Source organism: Crocuta crocuta, unplaced genomic scaffold (assembly GCF_008692635.1).
Source record: "Crocuta crocuta isolate KB4526 unplaced genomic scaffold, BGI_CrCroc_1.0 scaffold313, whole genome shotgun sequence".
In the NCBI taxonomy this organism is placed as follows: Eukaryota; Metazoa; Chordata; class Mammalia; order Carnivora; family Hyaenidae; genus Crocuta; species Crocuta crocuta.
The window spans coordinates 826,396-848,731 of record NW_027527814.1 but is presented as its reverse complement, the minus strand read 5'-3'; the positions used below and the strand labels follow the sequence as shown (position 1 = coordinate 848,731).

General features: G+C 38.6%; 1 protein-coding gene across 2 annotated transcripts in view; it reads left to right on the top strand.

The window, feature by feature from the left end:
* The window catches only part of SPECC1L (sperm antigen with calponin homology and coiled-coil domains 1 like), a 100,886-nt gene that overhangs the window by 60,745 nt on the left and 17,805 nt on the right, over positions 1-22,336 (top strand). For both annotated transcript variants that reach the window (XM_077775329.1, XM_077775321.1), the window contains exons 11-12: positions 1,301-1,457; positions 4,612-4,714. In XM_077775329.1, coding sequence (XP_077631455.1) covers positions 1,301-1,457; positions 4,612-4,714 — 260 coding nt within the window. The remainder of the gene's footprint in view (positions 1-1,300; positions 1,458-4,611; positions 4,715-22,336) is intronic.

Sequence of the window (22,336 nt, the reverse complement as noted above, 5' to 3'; positions counted from 1 at the left end):
CACAAGAGGGGGAGGGGCAGAGAGAGAGAGAGAGAGAGAGAGAGAGAGAGAGAGAATCAGAAGCAGCCTTCTGGCTCCAAGCTGTAATCACAGAGCCTAACATGAACCTTGAACCCATGAACTGCAAGATCAAGACCTGAGCTAAAGTCAGACACTTAACCAACTGAGCCACCCAGGTGCACCCTCAGTTTCCTCTATTTTATATAAAATTATGAAATGTGTTCTCATCCAGTTTCCTAGCACACCCTTAAAAGAAACTGCTGCTTTAAGTCATATGAAGATCTAACATTGAAAGAAAAAGCAGAATAATCACAAAATTTTGTCAGAAATATTTATAAATATATCATTTAATAAAATCATGTAATAGGAGAAATCATCTCTCTCCTCTGGATCTTTACAGACATCACTTCACTAATGCAGAGTTATATTCTGCTTGTGGCTATCCTACAATCACCAAGAAAATTTTAGTCAATAAAAGCGGGGGCAGTTTCAGTAATTGGAGAAGAATTACTGATGTATATATAGCATTGATTACAGCCAGCTCAGGGCGCCTGCATATCCAGTGTCTTCTGATGTGAGAGAGCATGTGTCTGAGGTCAGGAACTTTGTCTCCTATTTCATTTTTTCCCGCATTCAGCCCGGGGCCTTGAGCACCTGTGCCAATTCAGTGCCTTCTTGCTAGAAAGCTGCTTTTGTTGTGGCTCTGTTACTAACGGCTGAAGCAGGGGCTACTTCCACTTCGCAGTTCTTAGAACTTTCTGTAATTCTAACATGGTGTGATGCCTTACTTTGCTAGCCCTTCAAAATAGAACTTTTCTGATTGATCCTATTTCTCAAGTAGTTGACATGACACCTTTTGGTTTCCTGTTTGTCTCATTGGTTTATGTTTTTTAAAACATACCTGACCCAGAATTGAGTGATGATGTATTTTTCCTTTTTTCTCCTTAAATGGTATTTTGGCTAAGTTTAGAAGGATTGTGTTTATTTTAGTTGAGAGTGGGTAGTATGTTCTGTGATTGTTATGGTGATTGATAAGATACATTCCTTACCTTCAGGGAATGTGTGTTCAATGCATATCTCAACTACTGCATCTTTTTTACAGGTTTTTTTAATGAAAGAAATAAATCCTTTGAAGTTACCAGTATGATAAAGAAAATATTAGTTTTTTTTGTATATGGTAATTTCTGCTCTTTTTGGAACCTGCTGAAGAAAAGGTCTCAAGAACTGAATTTAAAGTATTTTATAAAATTAACTATCTTTCTGCATTATGAAATGCATAATGATTATTTTTCACAATCAGTGTCTAGGCGAAGTAGTGAAGAGATGAAACGAGACATCACTGCACCCGAGGGAGCATCACCGGCCTCTCTTATGGCTATGGGAACCACGTCTCCACAGCTTTCCTTGTCCTCCTCGCCCACGGCGTCCGTCACCCCCACTACCCGAAGTCGGATAAGGTAGAGAACAGTTATACTAATGCATTTCATGCATACCTCTCCTGGTCTTTGGAGATCAATGATCAGGTTGTAAAATAATGGAAATTGAGCACTGATTTTTTTCTTTGTGGGTTTTTGTTTTCTTATCTCTTCTATGCCCAAAGTTGGGTAAGATGGTATAGAAGTAAAAAGCAAGGCAAAGTAAAAGAGGTGGTTTCTTTCCTCCTAAGCATTGTGGAATTATGATAGGGGGTGTGGGTGAAGAGTTAGGGGAAGTTTCCTAGAGGAGTGTCGTCTGGGTAGGGAGGTTGGCTGGCATTGTCAGCAGGGTCAGAGACATGAGTGAACGTACAGAAGGGTGAATAACTAAGGTTTGGGGGAGTTTGGGGTAGGTGCGGAGAAGACGGGTACAGAAGACCAGAGGAAGGTGTGGACCCACCATATCCAGGGGCAGTGGAAGAAAAGATTGACAGGGTAGGGTGTGGCTAGGCATGGAACCTCCTTACAGTCAAATTGAATCACTTTGATGTGGTAGGAGCTATAAAGTGTGGTAAATAAGTCTGTGAGGAGATGATTCAAGGATTCTTCTGTTGTAGACAAAAATTGGGGAACACAACTGAAATGACATGATGTTTTTTGGGACAAAGATGCTGAGTCCAGATCGGGATGACAGCAGTGGAAATGATGAAGGGACGATGGGACTCAGGAGGCTTTTCAGAGGGAAAGATGATTGGTTTTGGCAACAGATTTCTAGAAAAGGAATGGAAGAATGAGAGCCACCAAAGACAGCTCTAATTGTTCTAGACTGGAAAGTGGGGACATGATGCCACACTGATCTTTGGTAAACAGTACCTGAAAATGTAATATATATTATTCATATTTCTCTTATGTCAGATCCATTTGGGACTAAGAAGTAGTTATAATTTAGAGGAAGAAAAGAGATTTCAAAAATATAATGTACGTTGTTTATAGGGATGAGGAAAACTGTTGAGGTATATTGGGAAGAGTTGAAGGAGGGATAGGAGTGGATTTCAGAACTTTAGCCTTATATTGACGTATAGGTATGAGAATAAAATGGAATGTTTGGCCTCTCAAACTCAAATTATATACTTTAGTTTAAAGCCCTGCCTCTAGGGGCACAGCTTCTTAGAATAGTGGTTCTATCAGCTGTGCTCCATCAGAGTAAGTAGGGGTGCAGTGATGAGGGTAGCTCACGGTCTGCCTAGGCTCATACAAGGAGAGCACTGTCCATACCTGTCTCTGTCCTTGGTGGTAGGCCATACCTGTAGTGTGCCTAGGTAAGTGCACCCACTCTCCCTGGCTCCCCTTCTTAGAAGCTGTGGTCTTCAACAAGGCATCTTCTAGAAGGTGTCTTCATCTTACAGTGAAGAGGTTATGAGAGACAACCCTCTAGCTCTGGGAGGCTCTTTTCTGCAGCTTCCCATTGTAGTCTATAAAGTTACTCTTCTTGGATGCTTTTAAATTGTTTCTATAAACAAACAGACCTGGTATGAGCCAGAGTAAACTTTTCACATTGATTATAGTAGTTTTATTTTAAGCATGATGGAGATTTATTTATTCATGCATTCATTCATTCATTTAGTTTTTTTGTGTTTGTATTTCATTATCTTAACTTTATCCTCATTCTCTTTTCTTGTTTTCAGTGATATCATAACACACTTCTTTGAACTTTTTAAACCAAAGCAGAACTCTGGTGGGCTGGCATGCAAACATAAAAGCACATTTCTTCAAGGCAACAGTCTTAACTCCTTGTTGGAAATTTTATATTTTACTTCTGGTTCTAAGATAAATCAAACCATTGCTTCTTCAGCACAGCTCTCAATTGGAAAAACTTTGGTTATAAATGTATACTCTTTGATTTTATCATAGTTTGAAGAGTGAACACAGACAGAATCAATGCACTGAAGAATACTAAGCCACTTGTAACAGTAACCTTTAGGACACTTGTTGGGCTAAGTTTATGGAGTGTGAAGTAGAATCTCTGCTTTGTTCATAAAGTAATCACTAAAAAATAGAGCAAGCTTTTAAGGGTATGCCACTTATCAAAGAGAAGGTTATTTTAGAATAGCTTCTCTCCAGGTATTCCTCAAGTAGTTACTAAAAGGCAGGATTTGGTCCAGGATATGTAGGATTGTACACCTTACTTGCTTCATTACCATAGTGATCACAACATCTTTTTTGATTTGTTGCCTTATCTAGAGCAGGATATTTATTCTGTCTCCAAGGAAATTGACGGTGCCCAAAAGGTACCCTACATATAATTTTAAGACATGAATTAGAAGTAGCCATTGTTGTTGTTGTTTTCCTTTTTTTTGAACTCCTGTGGTATGTCTCCTTTATAGTAAACTTTGGAGTTTCTTGAGGAGGCAGGAACACTGTGTTGTTCACTACCTGTTGCCCATTGCCTGGCAGAGTGGTGTTCCTTAAGGAGGTATTGAACGAGTGAGTTTACAGAAAAATCCCATTTTTTATGCAAGATAAAATTTTAATTACCTGTAGTCAATAAAGTGTGTGTATCTTCACAGTAAACACATTTGAGACATTTCATGGATATTTTAATGTGTGTTGCCATTTGTTATCTTAACTACTTCCCCTAATTGTAAGCACCTTGAAGGTAGGAATTATGCCTTATGATCCTTCACCTTGCATAATCTTGCCCTTTGTATTTACAGTAAGTGATTTATTTTTTAAAAAAAGATGAAATGATTGAGGACATAAAAGGTTGGAAACAAAAACTAATAAAATAAAACTAAAACATAAAGATTATGGAAGGGCAAGATACTGAGTAAAAGGTGGCCTTAACAGGTTTCAGAGGCAGCCAGTGTCAGGTTGTTTCTCCCCCTTCTGACCATTCTGGAATGCATTCCATTAATGGTGAATTCATACCGTACTGTTTCTTTGCCAGTTTCCATATGGATAATGAATAGAGTTCCTCCCCTCATATAGCAGAAATTGGGCCTATGAAGGCCCTGTAAAAATTGATGTAAAATCAGTTGAATGAAAGCCTGTATCTTGCCATTAGATGCCTTAGTATGTGTAATTATCCTGTTCAAGAATGCAAACCGACACTGTTCTTTCTTCTTTGTGGGATTTCTGGTTTATAATGTGCTCAAATAAAAAATATTTTAACTTTGGATTCCTTATTTTGATGTAGGGAAGAAAGGAAAGACCCTCTGTCCGCATTGGCGAGAGAATATGGAGGATCAAAGAGGAATGCCTTGCTGAAGTGGTGTCAGAAGAAAACAGAAGGCTATCAGGTAATTGTATGGTTCCTTTCTCCCACATGAGCAGGGGCCAAACCAGGTGCTAGAGTGTCAGAGCTTGCTACGTATCTCACATTAAAATGGGGAATCTGTGCTGAATTTCAGGAACACATTCAACATGAAATGTATCTCAAACTTGGCTGAGTGTCACTTGGAGGGTATAAGTTTTTTACCTTAACAGAGTAGCTAATCTTTCCAGTACTTTTATTCATCTATTATAACACTTTCTTAATTAATTCCTGTTAACTGCCTTCACTGAGGTCTCATCTGGTTTAAGAGTGAAAATATATTTATTTCACTTTAATATTTTCATTAATGGTTAAAATTATAAATTTATGTTATATATATTTTACTACAATAAAAAATTACTTAGCCAAAAAAAAAAAAAAAGGTAAATGAATGAGATAAAAGTAGATAGAAAATCAGCAAGGACATATAAGACTTGAACTATATACTAGATACTATATATCTAGATACTAGATATATATAGATAGTGTATCTGTATATCTATACAGATATTTATAGACATAGTATATCTATATATCTGTACAGATATATATAGATAAATGAGTTATATACTATCTAGGCTCAGAGACTTTCACCCAGCAACAGAATACATATTCTTCTCAGGTGCACATAGAACATCACAGGTTAGGGTATATGTTGGGTCATAAAACCCAATAAATTTGGATCTCAATAAATCTGAACAAGGATTGAGATTGTATTGAGTATCTTTTCTAACCACAGTGGAATGAAAGTAGAAATGTGTAACAGAAGGAAAATTGACAACTAAGTGGAGATTAAACACAATTTCTAAATAAACAGTGGGCAAAGAGTAAATCACAAGGGAAATTAGAAAATATGAAAGTAAAAACACAACATATCAAAACTTACGGGAGGCATTGAAAGCAGCTCTCTCAGGGAAATTTATAGCCATAAACACCTACCTTTAAAAAGAAGAAAAATCTCAAATGAATATCCTAACCTTTCACTTTAAGAAAGTAGAAAAAGAAGAGCAATCTGAACCAAAAGCAATCAGAAGGAAAAAAATAAAGATTAGAGCAGAGAAAACCATAGAGAAGATTAATGAAACCAAAAGTTGGTTCTTTGAAAAAAGATCGACAGATTGACAAACCTTTAGCTTGATAGAGGAAAAAAGAGGGCAGACTAAAATTACAAAAATTAGGAATAAAAGAGGAGACATTACTAGTGACCTCATAGAAATAGGGAATACTTATTTACTTAGTAAATAATAATAGGAATCCTTAAAAGGGAATAATAATAAAATAGGAATACTTAAAAGGGAATACTATGAACAATTATATGCTGACAAATAGGGTAACATAGATAAGAAAGGGCAAGTTCTTAGAAGTACACAAACTATCAATTATGACTCAAGAAGAAAGAAAATCTGAAGAGACGTATAGCAATGAAAGAGACTGAATTATTAATCAGAGCACTTCCAACAGAGAAAAACTTAAGACCAGATAGCTTCATTGGTGAATTCTACCAAATGTTTACAAGAGTTAACACCTATCTTTCTCAAACTCTTCCAAAAACAGAAGAGAGAATACTTACTGACTTATTCTCTGGGGCCAATTTACCCTGATAACCAACCCAGAAAAAAACATTGTAAGAAAACCATAGATCAGTATTCCGTATGCAAAAATTCTGAACAGAGTACTGACAAACAATCCAGAAACAAATAAAGAATCCTACACTATGACCAAGTGGAATTTATCCCTGGAATGCAAGGTTTGTTCAACATATGATAATTAATCAATGTAGAATAAAGGGAAAAAAACCATGATAATCATGTCAGTAGGCATAGAAAGAATATTTGACAAAATTTAAAACCCATTTATGATTTAAAAAAAAAAAAACAAATTGGGAATAGAAGGGAGCTTTCTCAGTCTGTTAAAGAACATATGTGAAAAACCCATAGCTCACAGCTTACTTCATGGTGAAAGACTTTGAAAGGTTTCCCTCTAAGATCAGGAACAAAAAAGGATGTCCACTCTCACCACTTCTATTCAGTATTTCCTGAAATTCTAGCTAGAGCAGTTGGGTAAGAGGAAAAAAATGTTACTGAAAAGGAAGAAGTAAAACCATCTCTGTTTGCAGATGACATGATTTATATCTAGAAAATCTTGAAGAATTAACATACAAACTGTTAGAGCTAATAAACATTCAGCTAAATTGCAGGGTACAAGGTCAGTATACTAAAATCACTTGCATTTCTATACACTAGTAATGGAAACTCTGAAAATGAAATTAAAACAACACTTCCATTTGCAATAACAGCAAAAAGAATAAAGTACTTAGAAATAAATTTAACCAAGGCGGGGGTGGGGGGTGGGTGGGGACAAGGCTTATACACTGAAAACTGTAAAACATTGCTGAAAGAAATTAGAGAAAATCTAAATAAATGGAAAGACATCCCATGTTCATGGATTGGAAGTTTTGATACATGCTACAACATGAAAGAACTTAGAAAATATGCTTTGTGAAAGAACCAGACAGAAAGCTCCAGCCAAAAGACTTAAGTATTCCAGCACAGGCAGCACAGAGCCTGCCTGGAATTTTCTCTCTTCTCTCTCTCTCTGCCCCTCCCCAGCTTGCATTCTGTCTCTCTTTCTCTCTAAGATAAATAAACTTTTAAAAAGTTAAATAATCAAATTGATTGAGATGATTCAAGCCTTAAATCAGTGATTTAACTAATGTCCCTTGATTCCTTCCCACTTAAATTCTCTGATTATAATCCTAAGGTACATTGGTTTGCTTGAGAGAAAAAAAAAACCCCAAATCTGTGGGAAGTGAAGGGGGAGAAGTATGGGGGAGAAGAGCAAAGCTAATCCCACGGTGTTTTGAGGAAAGCCACAGGGGACCCTGAGGTCCTATGGAGTTTTTGTGAATTGGATGCCCTGCTTAGGAGTTTGCAGTGTACGAAACTGTCATTCCCTGTTGGCATCTGTCCATGCTTGTACCCATGAGGAAACATTTGAGGCTTCGGTGAACATGGGATTTGTAATACATCTGGTTCCAGATGGCTCCTCCCATTAAGACTTTTGGAAATAGGCATACTACAGATTTTGTCTTATCCTTCTGCAGTGTTGAGTAGGCATTACACAGACACCCGCCCATATCATTGCTCTTGTAAGGGAATCTTTATTACAGAAGTACTCCAACTATTAAAAAAGAAATACATATCAACTCAAAAACTTAAAAACTTCAATTAATAATTTTAAGCTTTTTTTTTCATTGAATAGGTACTTACAGGACAGAAGAAAATATAATGCAGACCAGAATAATTAACATACATAAAGAAAACTTTTCTGTACACTAGATGATCTTATGCTGCAAACCCAATTTCCCCTTTCTTTACCTCCTATGGACACTTCTGTAATGATACATATGTATGGCTTTTTTGTTTGTCTTACTTTTGTTTCCTGTGGAGACAGACCTCTATTCTTGCTGTTTAAAAGTAGATAGCATGGTCATTCTTTTATTTCAAAGTCTGTGAGTTAAAATTGGACAGTCTGAAATGCAAAACCTTTGTAAACTGAAAGAAAGAAACATCTGATAAAGCTCTTAATTTGTCAAGAGCCATGTAAGAAGTGCCAGAGCCCTTCCCATATCTAGTTGAAAGTATGGATGAACATACCCATCCTTTGGAACCAGCAGTTTGGGATTGGTTGTGTTTTTTTGTTTGTTTGTTTTTTGGGTTTTTTTGGTCTCTGACTACTCACAGTCCACAGGAAAGGGCAGGTTGTGACACTTGACTAGCTCACTATAGCAGGAGCTGTTACGTGACACTCAGCACATACTGCTCTCTCAGGCCCCAAATGCATCATTAATGCTTGGACCATGCATGCTTTATGTCGTAGGAGCTGTCTAATCAACGGAGATAGATTCCCTAATACCATATCATCTTCCTTTAACTCTCTTAAGAGTCATCCTAAAATAATTGTGCTAATCACTGTAACTTCATTAACCATCCATTATAAAACAAGCCCTTCTGAGTTTGCCTTTTATCTAACAAATACACGTTCTCTTTTAAATTGTGTCCTGCCACTTATTGTTCAATGAAGTTTTAGAATACTAGAATTATTACTGTTGAAAGGGCCTTGGCATTCTAATTTACTGTCAGGTTTACAAATGTGGGACTGAGAATCCCCATAGGACAAATGACAGCCTCAAAGCTGAATCATGAGTCCATGGCATCATACTAACAACCTTTACCACTATTGCTTTAAGGATTAAATCTTCCTTGTTTTTTAAATTAGTGCCTCATTTTGTACACATTATATTTTTATTTATTTTTTCTACAGTTATTTTTAAAATTTAAATATGCAGTTAACATTAATAATTCTTTTTTTTTTTTTTTTAAGTTTATTTATTTTGAGAGAGAAAGAGAGAATGTGTGCAGGCGGGGCAGAGAGCAAGAATACCAAGAAGTCTCTACACCGTCAACACAAAGCCTGACACGGGGCTTGAACTCACACACTACAAGATCATGACCTGAACTGAAACCAAGAGTTGGACATTTAACCAGTCGAGCCACCCAGGCACCCCAGACATTAATAATTCTTTTTTTTAATGTTTATTTTTGAGAGAGAGAGGGAGAACGAGAACAAGTGGGGGAAGGACAGAGAGAGAGGGAGACACAATCTGAAGCAAGCTCCAGGCTTTGAGCTGTCCGCACAGAGCCTGATGTGGGCTCGAACCCACAAACCATGAGATCATGACCTGAAATGATGTCAGATGCTTAACACGTTGACCCACTAACATTAATAATTCTTAAATGCATATAGGGAAAAGTGCTAACATATTGCCCTATTTCATAACCTCTATGATTTCTCCTTCCCAGAGGCAACTACTTTCAGTTCTTCTGGCTGTGTTTGGTTAGGGATTGACAATATCAGATTGATAAGGTAACTGAGAAAATAATTTATACTTTCAGTATATTTTCTTTGATTCTAAATTTTATATTTAGTAGCTTCTGGTATACCATTGTTTTTTTGTTCTGGAAAAACCTAACTGAATACAGTCAAGGAGACTCTAAAGGTTAATTTAAGAGAGCTTTACTTTGGATGAAAAATCTTTGTTTTCTGATAAAATGCCCCATCTAGAATTGGATTAGTTAATCCAAAGGATAATGAAATCACTTAATCTAGTACGGAATAGTTTTAATAAATGAAAAAAAGCTTTTAGAACTGCTTGAGGTAATTTAATCTCAAATAAGCATTAAGAATGCACCGTATTACTGACATATTTGCTCATTAATGCTTGGGCTGAAGAACAAAAGATTGTATGTGTCTTAGTGTAGATTAGTGGAAACAGAAGAATTGATGGACTCGAATGGTTGGAAGTGCTTTACTTGCATTCTAGCAATTTTTCCTGATATAAAAATTAACTTACCAATACATACTAAAGTCTGTGCCAGAAAGCATTGTGGGTGTTAAAGCAAAATCAGGAAATAGATTTTCTATTCTCAGGAAGCCTACGGACTAGTTAGTAAAATACACATCAGTAACTAAAACTAATTAGAACTTCTTTTTAGGTAAGAATATCAGACCAGACTCTACTGAGAATTACTATCTTATATCAAATACACACACATACACACACACACACAGGTGCGCTCACACATGTGCTCATGTATGTTTGAAGCCAAAATTGCAGAAAGAAAACATATTGAGTTGATCCCTGTATTTACCCTTGCTTTTTTAAACCCTTGGAGTCTTTGCCAACTTCTGGCTTAGGGCAGAGACCAAATAGAAAGTAGTGGTCCAGAACTTGTTTGAGAATCTCTGAGTAGGTATGCTAAAATTGTAGCTGCAAGGAGCTACAAGGACAGTAAGATTTGAGGGTCCTAAATCTCAGGGAAAAGACAATGCTGGAGTAGTGAGCTCAATGTTTGATTTAGCTTTTGCCCTCAAGGTTTGTCATGTCCTAAGGTGTGCAGAGGCGGGCTTAGAGAAACTCTACAGAAGCTGTGGCCAAGAGAATAACAACTTCATTTTATTGAAAAGACAACTCCTCCCCATTGAAAAGTCTTGTTGAAATTCATTGACTATATTCATGGTTTATTTACTTATTTCCTTGATTGCTTACTTTTTTTTTAATGTTTATTTTTGAGAGAGAGGGACAGAGTGCGAGCAGGGAGGGGCAGAGAGTGAGCGGGAGACACAGAATCTGAAGCAGGCTCCAGGCTCTGAGCTGTCAGCACAGAGCCCAACGCGGGGCTCAAACCCACAAACCGTGAGATCGTGACCTGAGCCGAAGTCCACCACCCAATGGACTGAGCCACCTAGTGGCCCCTATTTCCTTGACTGTTTAAAACCTCATGGTTTATCTCTGGTCTTTTTATACTCTTCCATTGGTATATAGGCTTGCCTATGCCAGTACTATAGTATTTTCATTGCTGTAGCTATGCAGTAAGTTTTGATATCAGGAAGTGTAAGTCCTCTAGCTTTGTTCTTATTTTTATAAGATTGTTTTGACTGCTCAGGGTCCCTTGAGATTCCTTACAGATTTTAGGAGGGTTTTGCTATTTCTGCAAAAGAAAAAAAAAAGTGTCACTGGGACATTGATAGGGACTGCACTGAATCTATAGATCACTTGGGGTAATAACATCATAACAGTATTAAGGCTTCCACTCCATGAATATGGGACGTCTTTACTTTATTTTATTTTTTTTTTAAATGTTTTATTTATTTCTAGGAGAGAGAGAGAGAGACAGCGTGAGCAGGGGAGGGTCAGAGAGAGAGGGAGTCACAGACTGAAACAGGCTCCAGGCTCTGAGCTGGCAGTCAGCACAGAGCCCGACGCGGGGCTCGAACCCACGAACCGCGAGATCATGACCTAAGCGAAAGTCGGATGCTTAACCGACTAAGCCACCCAAGCGCCCCGGGACGTCTTTACTTTCTTTCAGCAGTAGGTTTTATCGTACAAGTCTTTTACCTCCCGGAGTTAAGTTGGTTCCTATTTGTTTTATCCTTTCTGGTGCCTTGTAAATGGAATTATTTTATAATTTCCTTTTTTAGGTTCATTGGTAGTGTACAGAAATGCAGCTGGTTTCTGTATGTTGACCTTTATCCTGCTACGTTGCTGAATTCATTTATTAGATCTAACAGTTTGTGTGTGTGGAATTTTTAGGGTTTTGTACAGAGAAGATCATATCATCTGCAGAAAACGATGATTTTACTTCTCCTATTTCAATATGGATGCCTTTTGTTTCTCTTTCTTGCCTGATTGTCCTGGCTAGAACTTTCAGAACTATGTTGAATAGAAGTGGCAAAAGTAGAATCCTTGGCTTATTCTTCCTCAGCTTAGAAAAAAAGCTTTCAGTCTTTCACCATTCAGTGTGATATTTGTTGTGGGCTTTTCATATATAACTTTTTATAGTATGGAGATAATTTCTTTCTATTTCTGTTTTTCAAGTGGTTTTATCATGAAAGGTTGTTGAATTTTGTCAAATGCTTTTCTTTATCAACTGTGATGATCATGTGGGTTTTTTTCCCCTTCATTCTGTTAGTGTGGTTAGTATATAAAATTAATTGATTTGTGTATGTTGTGAATTATTCTTGCATTCCAGGAGTAAGTGCCACTTGGTCATTGTGTATAATCCTTTTGATGTGCTGCTGAATTTGGTTTGCTAGTATTTTGTTGAGGATTTTTGCATCAATATTGTTCTCGAGCATTGTTTTCTGATAGTGTTTTTATCTGGCTTTGGTATTAGAGTAATACTGGCTTCATAGAATGAGGTAGAAAGTGTTACCTCCTCTTCAATTTTTGGAGAAGTTTCAGGAGAATTAGGATTAGTTCTTTATAATGCAGAATCCACCAATGGAGCCATCAGGTCAAGGGCTTTACTGGGAGGTTTTTGGTTACTCATTCAGTCATCTTACTAGTTAAACATCTATTCAAATTTTCTCTTCTTTGTAATTCAGTCTTGATAAGTTTTGTGTTTGTACACATTTGTCCATTTCATCTAGGTAATCCAATTTGTTGGCAGACAGTAGTTCATAGTATTGTTATTATCCTTTTTATTCTGTAGAATAGTAATTCTCAGTCTTGTTTCTGATTTTAGTAATTTGAGGCTTCTTTTTTTCCTTAGTCTATCTAAAGGTTTGTCAGTTTTGTTGACGTTTTAGTGAACCAATTTTTTGATTACCTTGAATTTTTTTTCTGTTGTTTGTTCTCTTTTGTTTACCTCTTCTCTAATCTTTATTATTTACTTTCTTCTACAAGCTTTGGGTTTAGTTTTTATTTTCCTAGTTCCTTAAGTTTTAAAATTGGTTAGTTTGATTTCAGACCTTATTTATTTTTTTTCTTAATGTTTATTTATTTTTGAGAGAGACTAAAACAGAGCATGAGTGGGGGAGGGGGCAGAGAGAGAGGGAGACACAGAATCAGAAGCAGGCTCCCAACTCTGAGCTGTCAGCACAGAACCTGATGTGAGGTTTGAACCCACAAACCACAAGATCATGACCTGAGCCAAAGTCGGACGCTTAACTGACTGAGCCACCCAGACGCCCCTCTTATTTTTTAATGTATAAGTGTTTATTGCTATAAATTTCCCTCTAAAATGCTTTCTCTGTATCCCATCCATTTTGATATGTTGTGTTTTACTTTACCTTTGTCTCTGATTATTTTTTAATTTCCCTTGTGATTTTTTTCTTTGGTCCATTGTTTGTTAAGGATAATTTATTTTGAGTGGTTAACCAACCTTACATTTCTGGGACAAATTCTGTTCAGTTAATGATGTATTATCCTTTTTAGCAAGTCAAATTCAACTTGCTAAAATTTTGTATAGAATTTTTGCATCTATGTCTCCGAAATATTGGCCTGAAGTTTGCTTTGTTAATATTGTCTTTACTGGGATTTGGTATCTGTAATGTTGACCATAGAATGACTTGGTAAGAATTCTTTCTTCTTCTGTTCTCTAGAAAAGTTTATGTACAGTCAGTGTTACTTCCTTCTTAAATACTTGGTAGAATTCCCCAGTGAAGTCACCTGGTCTGATTCTCTTTGTGAGAAAATTTTAAACCATTTTAAACCACAAATCCAGTTTTTTTTTTTAACAGATATGGATTCAGATTATGATAATAATTCAGATTATTATTCAGATATAATTCAGATTATGTTTATTCTGGAGTGAAGTTTGGTTGGTTGTGTCTTTCAAGGAATCTGTTCATTTTGTCTGAGTTGTAGAGTTTATTGCCATAACATTCATAATATTCCCTTCTTTTAGATATCTATAGAATCTGAAGTGTTGTCTCTGTTCTCATTCCTGATAATGTAACCTGTGTATTCTTTTTTCCCGATTACCCTAGCTAGAGGTTTATAAAAGTTATCTTCTTTTTAAATAAAGTTTATTTATTTATTTTGAGAGAGAAAGAGCAAGCAGGGGAGGGGCAGAGAGAGATGGAGAGAGAGAATCTCAAGCAGGCTCCACGCTGTCAGCACAGAGCCTGACAGAGGGCTCAGACTCCTGAACTATGAGATCATGACCTAATCCAAAATCAAGAGTTGGATGCTTAACTGATGGAGCCACCCAGGCACCCCTATTTATCTTCTCAATGAACCAATTTTTTTCTATTTTCTTTATTATTTTTGTTTTTTTTATTTCATTATTTTTGCTCTGGCCTTTATTACTTCCTTTCTTCTGCTTACTTTGGGTTTTATCTGCTCTTTTTCTTTAGTTCCTTAGAGTTTACGTCCTCATTTGAAGCTTTTCTTCTTTTTTACTATGGGCACTTCTTGCTAGAAATTTTTCCCATTAGTATTGCTTTAGTGGCATTTCACAAATTTTGATTTTGATTCATTTCAGTCCGTTCAAAATACTTTTCTCTTTTGGTTTCTTCTTTGATCCATGGATTATTGAGAAGTATTTCATGTAGTTTCCAAATACTTTGGGATTTTTCAGAGATCTTTCTGTTACTGATTTCTAACTTAATTTGATTGTGGTCAGAGAATGTACTTTCTGTGACTTGGATCCTTTTAAATGTATTGAAACTTGTTTTGTGGAGTAGAGTTATGTATGGTATATAGTTCAAGAAAATCCTAGTGTGCTGTTGTTGGAGGAAGTTCTATAAACGTTGATTAGATCCCATTCATTGAGCATTGTCCGTATCTACTGTATATCTATTTTCTGTCTACCTCTTCTGTCAGTTTTTGAGTAAAGAATACTGCAGTCTTTTGATTATAGTTGTAGATTTCTGTTTCTCCTTGTAGTTTTAACAATGTGTTTTAAAACTGTTGCTAGGTACATAAATATGAAGGATTAAGTCCTCCTGAGAAATTTACCTCTGCCATTATGAAATGACCTTCTTTATCTCTAATAATACTCTATGCTGTGAAATCCTTATTTTATATTAATAGAGCCACTTTCTCTTGATTACATTTAGTGTGGGATATATTTCTCCAGTGTGTTCACTTCTTGCAGGTAGCACATAATCAAGTATTACCATATAGTTAAAGTTATTTTTCTAGGGGCATCTGGGAGGCCCAGTCAGTTAAGCATCCGATTTTGGCTCAGGTCATGATCTCATGGTTTGTGAGTTTGAACCCTACATTGGGCTCTTTGCTGTTGGCGCAGGGCCTGCTTTGGATCCTCTGTCGTCGTCTTCTCTCTGCAACACCCTCGCTCACTATTTCAAAAGTAAACATTAAAAAATAGTAATTTTTTGGGGCGCCTGGGTGGCTTAGTCGGTTAAGCACCCGACTTCCGCTTAGGTCATGATCTCGCGGTTCGTGGGTTCAAGCCCCGCGTCGGGCTCTGTGCTGACTGCCAGCACAGAGCCTGGAGCCTGTTTCAGAGTCTGTATCTCCCTCTCTCTCTGACCCTCCCCTGCTCACGCTGTCTCTCTCTCTCTCTCTCTCCTAGAAATAAATAAAAATATTTAAAAAAATAAAAAATAGTAATTTTTCTTTTTTTAAATTTTTTCTTAATGATTATTTTTGGGAGAGAAGAGAGAGTGAGCAGGGGAGGGGGAGAGAGAGAGGGAGACACAGAATCTGAAGCAGGCTCTAGGCTCTAAGCTGTCAGCACAGAGCCAGATGCAGGGCTTGAACTCACAAGCTGCGAGATCATCACCTGAGCTAAAGTCAGACGCTTAACCTACTGAGCCACCCAGGTGCCCCCAGAATAGTTATTTTTCTAATGATTATTCTAGGGATTGTAATACACACCTTATCCCAGTTGATTTAAGGTTTTTCAGACTTAATATGGTAAAATATAGTAACTTTGCTCTGATGTGGGTCCTTTTCATCATTCTTCCTTTGTGCTCCTTTTGCTGTATATATTCTATTTATTATCTATTAACAGTGTTGACATTGTTGCTTTGTTCATTGCTGTTATTATTTTTTAATTAAAAGAGGGAAATAGGGGCACCTGGGTGGCTTAGTCGGTTAAGCGTCCGACTTTCACTTAGGTCATGATCTCGCGGTTCGTGGGTTCGAGCCCCACGTCGGGCTCTGTGCTGACTGCCAGCTCAGAGCCTGGAGCCTGTTTCAGAGTCTGTGACTCCTTCTCTCTCTGACCCTCTCCTGCTCACGCTGTCTCTCTCTCTCTCTCTCTCCTAGAAATAAATAAAAAACATTAAAAATAAAATAAAAGAGGGAAACAGATGAGAGCAGTTTTAGGCATGAGGGCTACAGACTCCCACTGTTCTTACCTGAAATTATTATTTTTGACGATTTTGTCCAGTTTTATATTTGTTTTATAGAGAGAGAAATTGTCAACCTCTGCCCCACCACAACTGGAAGTTTCTTCACATGCTTTCTTTTTGATTTCTTTTCCTCTCAACTCTCTTTCACTAAGCAACAACAACAAAGGAGTACTTACCTTTTCTTCTCCCAGAATTCTGTGTCCCCGTGGATTGAAGAATCAGGTAGAGTAAGAATTAATGGACAGGTAAAAATAGCTCAGTCCCCCCATAGCTTCCTTTGAAATACTAGACTGGGTAGAGACAAGTAGGAGAAAACAAAGTTCTCTTAATTTATCAAGTGTTCATATGGTACTTGCTAGTGTCTACCTGGGTAGCCCAGGCACCTGGCATTTTCTACCTTTCTTCAGGCCACTGTGCATTTCCAACACTCTGAAACTTGTGGGGTGAGTGAATTCTCCTGATGAAGGTAGTTTTCCTTACTCGAAGATACTGGCCCCAAAAGCTCAGGTTTCTTGTGATTCCTCTTCTTGTTCACTGCATCCTGGAGCAGGGAATAGAGAAGCGTCCCCTCCACACATGACCCCTCTGCCCCTTGTCTGTCCAAAGCTGAGGGTGGAATGGTATTTCCATTGATACTCCCCTCCTTTTCGGAGAGGTCTTTAGTCTCTCATGAAGAAACATTATGGAGTGCCTCTTTCCCCCAATCCTTCTTCCCTGTCTTCCTTTTCCACTTTCCTAGCATCTACTCTTCATGATTCAAGTTAGGATTGAGGCAGCAGAGGGTGGAATGGGAGAGGTCAGGAGAGCTGGGAGTTCTGCCAGTAGATAGAGTGCAGTTAAAATAATACATTCGGAATTCCTGATAGTCAAAGCAAAGCTTAGATGGTTTCATTTCCTCTTCTATAACTGGAATCTTAGGTCACAGGAATGACTTCCCAGAGTTAAAAAATAAGAAAGGTGCAGGCAGCCGATAAGAGTTTTGATCTGAATTGAATCTAGGTTGAAAGTCTAAATTTTTTTTTTCTGTTTTACATTGTCAGTTTGGATGGAAGCTAAGTTTCCATGCAAAAATCTTATTGTTTGTAAATATCACTATGTTCCAGGGGTTAAAAATACTTGAACAAAGGGAACAGAAATGGCAGATTTGTAGTCCCACCCAGTCTTCATGTGGATTCCACATACTCACCCGTTCTCTCCAGTTAAGCCATGACACTGTCACAGCCTGGTCATTCTCTGCCCTCATGTCCAGAAAGCTCCTGGTGGCCTGGTATGAAGTTCACATGTCTACAAAGAGCTCACATCTCTGAGCTCTTCGCAGGCCTGTGTCCTCTGCTGCACACAGCAGAGGTTAGGCGGGTGGCCTCATGGTCACAGTGGAGTGAAAGAATGGCTTCCTGTTTTCAGGGGATTCCTTTTAATGCCAAACATAGCAGCTGGGAAACAAAGTTTTCCCAGAATCACAATGTACTTCTTGCATTCTGTTTAAACATAATTTGACAGCAACTGTTAACATCTATTTGCAGAAATGTCAAGGCTGTAATTTTTTTAAATTTATTTGCTTAATACCATTATGATATATTAGTTTGATCAGTGTTTTTGTGCATAGTAGGTGACACTACCCAATCATATTTACCCTCCCTTCCCCCACTCCAGCTGGCTGACAGCTCCCTCACATGTACCTGTTATGACTTCATCAACAGAATGGGACTGGAAGTGCTAGAGGCCAGAGGGACCTGAGGAGTTTGAACAGAGCCCTAGAGGCCTGTTGTTCTCCATAACTCAGGGTTCCGTTCCTTTCCCCTCATCCTTTCCCCATTTAACTCCCATTCGTAGTGGAAACCTGATGGATGTAGGAACACGGTTTGATTGCCAGTGCTCTTGGTTAGCTTTAATATAATTGTCTCAGGAGTTAGTTTGCTTAGATAAAAATTGAAGTACTTCATCTGAATGAGCACCCAGAATTACACTCTCAGAAGTTGGAGAACATTGGACTTGAGATGACCCCTAGGAATCATGCAGACACAAGGCTCTACTTCTCAGGTGAGTAAACTGCAAATCAGAGAAGTGGCAGACTTGCCTGAGGTCATACGCCTGGGCCTCCAAACACCTAGCCCCAGGCTCTTTCCGTTGACTATCCTGCCTCCCCAGCAGGGTCCCAGGCTCTTCACTAAGATTCTGGTAAACGGGTGTTTTTATTATGAGGAATGCTCAGAAATAGAGGAGAAATCAGAGAAGTAACATTTTCAAGAGCTTCTTAATTATTTTTGCTAAAAGCAGAATCATTAAATTATCTGGGTCAAATAATCTTTATATATCATCTCAGCACACACAGTCCTTTACTGCCTTACATCGAGAGAGAGAGAGAGAGAGAGAGAGAGTGTGAGAGAGAGAGTGTGTGTGTTTCATTCGCTTTGGATGAGAAGCCAACATAACAATATGAAGTCTACAGAGGAGTTGAAATTTGACAGGTTAATTTTATTATATACATGATGCTCTGGCTTTTCACAAATGAGTTTAGCCCGAGGTCATTCAGGAAATTTAGGGTGACCTCTCTGTTTGTAGAAAAAGGTAATTTGTAAAGATGTTCTATTGCTGCCTCACGATATATAATTATAGAAAGGGTAATTAACCATTAGATACTGGGAGGAGGAGGAAAAGACAAACTAGTTTCCTTTCCAAATAGGCTCTTTAGATGCAGGAGAAAGGAGGATGGTCTGATTACCTACTGCTGCATAACAATCAGCACCCAAAAGTTAATAGCTTAAAATAACGATGACATTTATTTAGCTTATATCTACAGTTTGGGTGGGGCTTAGTGGGGACAGCTCATCTCTGCTCTCTTCAGCTTCATCTGAGGCTCCCACCACTATCTGGTGGCTGATGGTGGCTGTGATTTTCCCTGGACCAGGACTGGAAGCCCATATGCAGCCTCTCCATGTGGACTGGGCTTCCTCACAGCCTGCTGGCTATGTTTCAGGGTAAATGTCCCGAGAGAGATGGATAGAAGTCCCCTCATCTTTTATGACCTAGCTTTGGGAGTCATGTAGCATTTCTTCTGCCACATTCTGTTTGTCAAGGCATTCACAAAGGCCTGCCCAGTTGTAAGGGGAAGGGAGATAGATTCCACCCCTTGAAGGGATGCAGTAAGGTTCTGGAGAAGATCTAGGGCCAGAAGTATTGCTATGGCCTTTTTTGAAAAATTTAATCTGCCACAGAAACTGTTGTCTTTTATTTAGAGAAGCTAATAATGTGACCCTAACCTGGCAGAACCTTATAATGATTTTTTAATGTTTTATTTACTTATTTTGAGAGAGAGAGAGTGAGGGAGAGGGAGACAGAGAATCCCAAACAGGCTTCTGTGCTGTCAGCACAGAATCTGATGTGGGGCTCGAACCCATGAACCGTGAGATCATGACCTGAGCTGAAATCAAGAGTCAAATGCTTAACCAACTGAGCCACCCAGGTGTCCCTATGATAGTATTTTTAAAAATATTGCCTCACAGGTAAGAGGGAACCTGGGTAGAGTAGTGACGGTCTGGCAAAGAAGTCTACCTTATGAAAGCTGGATTGCATTTGTCTCTACAGTCATATGTAGCAACTAACCTGGAGCCCTGAGAACTCAAGGACACGGCTCTCTGCCTTCTCAGAGCCTGCCCAGGGCGTCCTCTAGCAGAGTCACTTAGATTGTATCTGGTCCTACCGTGGTTTAAGCCCAGACTATGTTCAGTGACAGTGCTCTGAAACACTGGGGATAAATAAAAAGCTTAAAAATGGAGAGAAGCGGCACCTAAATGTGTTTGTAGCCCTGGGGTCTCTTTAAAAAAAAGAGATGCTTTGAGGAGCCTGAGTGGTTCAGTTGATTAAGTGTCCAACTCTTGATTTGGGCTCAGATCATGATCTTGTCATGGTTGGTGAGGTAGAGCCCTGCATCTGGCCAGCTCTTCGCTGTCAGCATGGAGTCTGCTTAGGATTCTTTCACTCTCCCCCTCTCTCTCTTTCTCTCACCTGCTGGTTCTCTCTCTTTCTCTCTCTCTCTCTCTCTCTCTCTCTCTCTCTCTCTCCCTCTCAAAAATAAACATTTAAAAAAAACCAACTCAGATGCATTGGGGTAGAATTGACATATAATAAATTGCACATATTTAAAGTTTATGGTTTGATGAGTTTTGACATACCTATGCCTGTGAAACCATCCCCATATATGGTTAATATTTTTATATAGATGGGATCATAGCATGTTCAATTTGGGGAGGGTTCTGGCTTCTTTTACTTAGCATTATCATTAGCATAATGATTGTGAAATTTATTCATATTGTGTGTATAATAATTCCCTTCCTCTTTTTGTTCTGAAGAGCAAGTCCTTTTTAGGGACGTATCACCATTTTGCTTATCCATTCAGCTGTTGCCAGACATTGGGTTGTTTCCAGCTATTGCTTATAAGTAAAGCTCCTGTGGGCATTCATGTGCAGGTCTTTGTGTAGACATCTGAAAGTGAGTTGTCTGGGTCATGTGGTAGGTCATAGGTGTCACTTTTTTTTTTTAACATTTGTTTATTTTTGATAGAGAATGCCAGTAGGAGAGGGGCAGAGAGTAAGGGGAGACAGATGATCTGAAGTGGGCTTTGCACTGACAGCAGTGAGCCCAATGCGGGGCTCGAATTCACAAACTGTCAGATCATGACCTAAGTTGAAGTTGGACACTCAACCAACTGAGCCACCCAGGAGCCCTGGTGTCACTTTTTAAGAAGCTCCCAGACTGTCTTCCAAAGTGGCTGTACCATCAGTACACGAGAGTTCCAATTCCTTTACGTCTTCACCGAGACTGTGTGTGGTCAGCCTCCAGCCGTTCTGATAACTGTGTGGTGAGATCTCCTCATGGTTTTAATTTTCCTGTTGCCTGGGAAGCAGTGTTGTTGAGCATCTTTCTGTGTACTTATTTGCCATCCACGTATCTTCTTCAGTGATGTGTCCAGGGATGACCAGAATGGTCATTAAATACAAGGAAGGATATGATGCAGTCTGGAGCATGACCTTTGCCCTCAAGGAACTTTCAGAATTATTTCTGAGATACAATAATATTTCCAGGCCTTTTAAAAGTATGTCTTTTCCTGGGCGTAATGTAACTTTTTTAATGACTCAGATTTGTAATTGTAAGCATTCATGACTGTTCTTTGTAGAATCCAGTTTTGAGTGGCCTTTATACTTCTGCTGCAACGAATCTCTCCATAGGACCCTCAACCCTCTTTATTTGGCTGCATCTTAATGTGTTATATGCCAAGACACCAACAAAAAGTGCCTGTAACCAACTTGGCATGCAAAGCAAAACCAGAAAAGTAAGTTTGGGATCAGGAGTAAAGTGCTCCATGCACAGGGCCCCAGCGGAATGCAGGCTCATCCCCTCCCCTGTGACAGCACCATCATTTTCTCCCATTGGTGGTATCTGGTTATATTTGGTCCAGAGTGTAAAGTGTTTCACCATTTCCCTTCATAGTTACTGCACCAATGGGAAGGTAGTAAACCATTGAGTTAGGTTTACAAGAGGGTGGTTCCACAGGTGTGATAGCTGTTTTTGGATGTTTTGCCATTTTCCCTCCGCCAGAATGGTACCTTATAGGTGTAGAAACAAATCCCTCAAAGATTTAGAAGAACTGTTCCTGACGTAAACAGTAAGATAAGTTCATCTTAAGGTGAGCACACTATATTGAGCAGTTCTTTCCTGAGATCATTTCCTTCCCAAGCTGCTGCACTACCATAGCCACTTCACATCCAGGCTGCCTTGTACTTTGGTGTTCTGGGTCAGACCAGATATATTCCTTATGATTTCAGAAAGGGAAGTGCCATGCCGAGGAAGACCAGTAGTCCTAGGCTCATGTTCTAGCTGGGCATGCATCAGAAGGTGTTCTGAGGAGTGGGCGATTGTCCCCCTGAAACACGAGTACCAG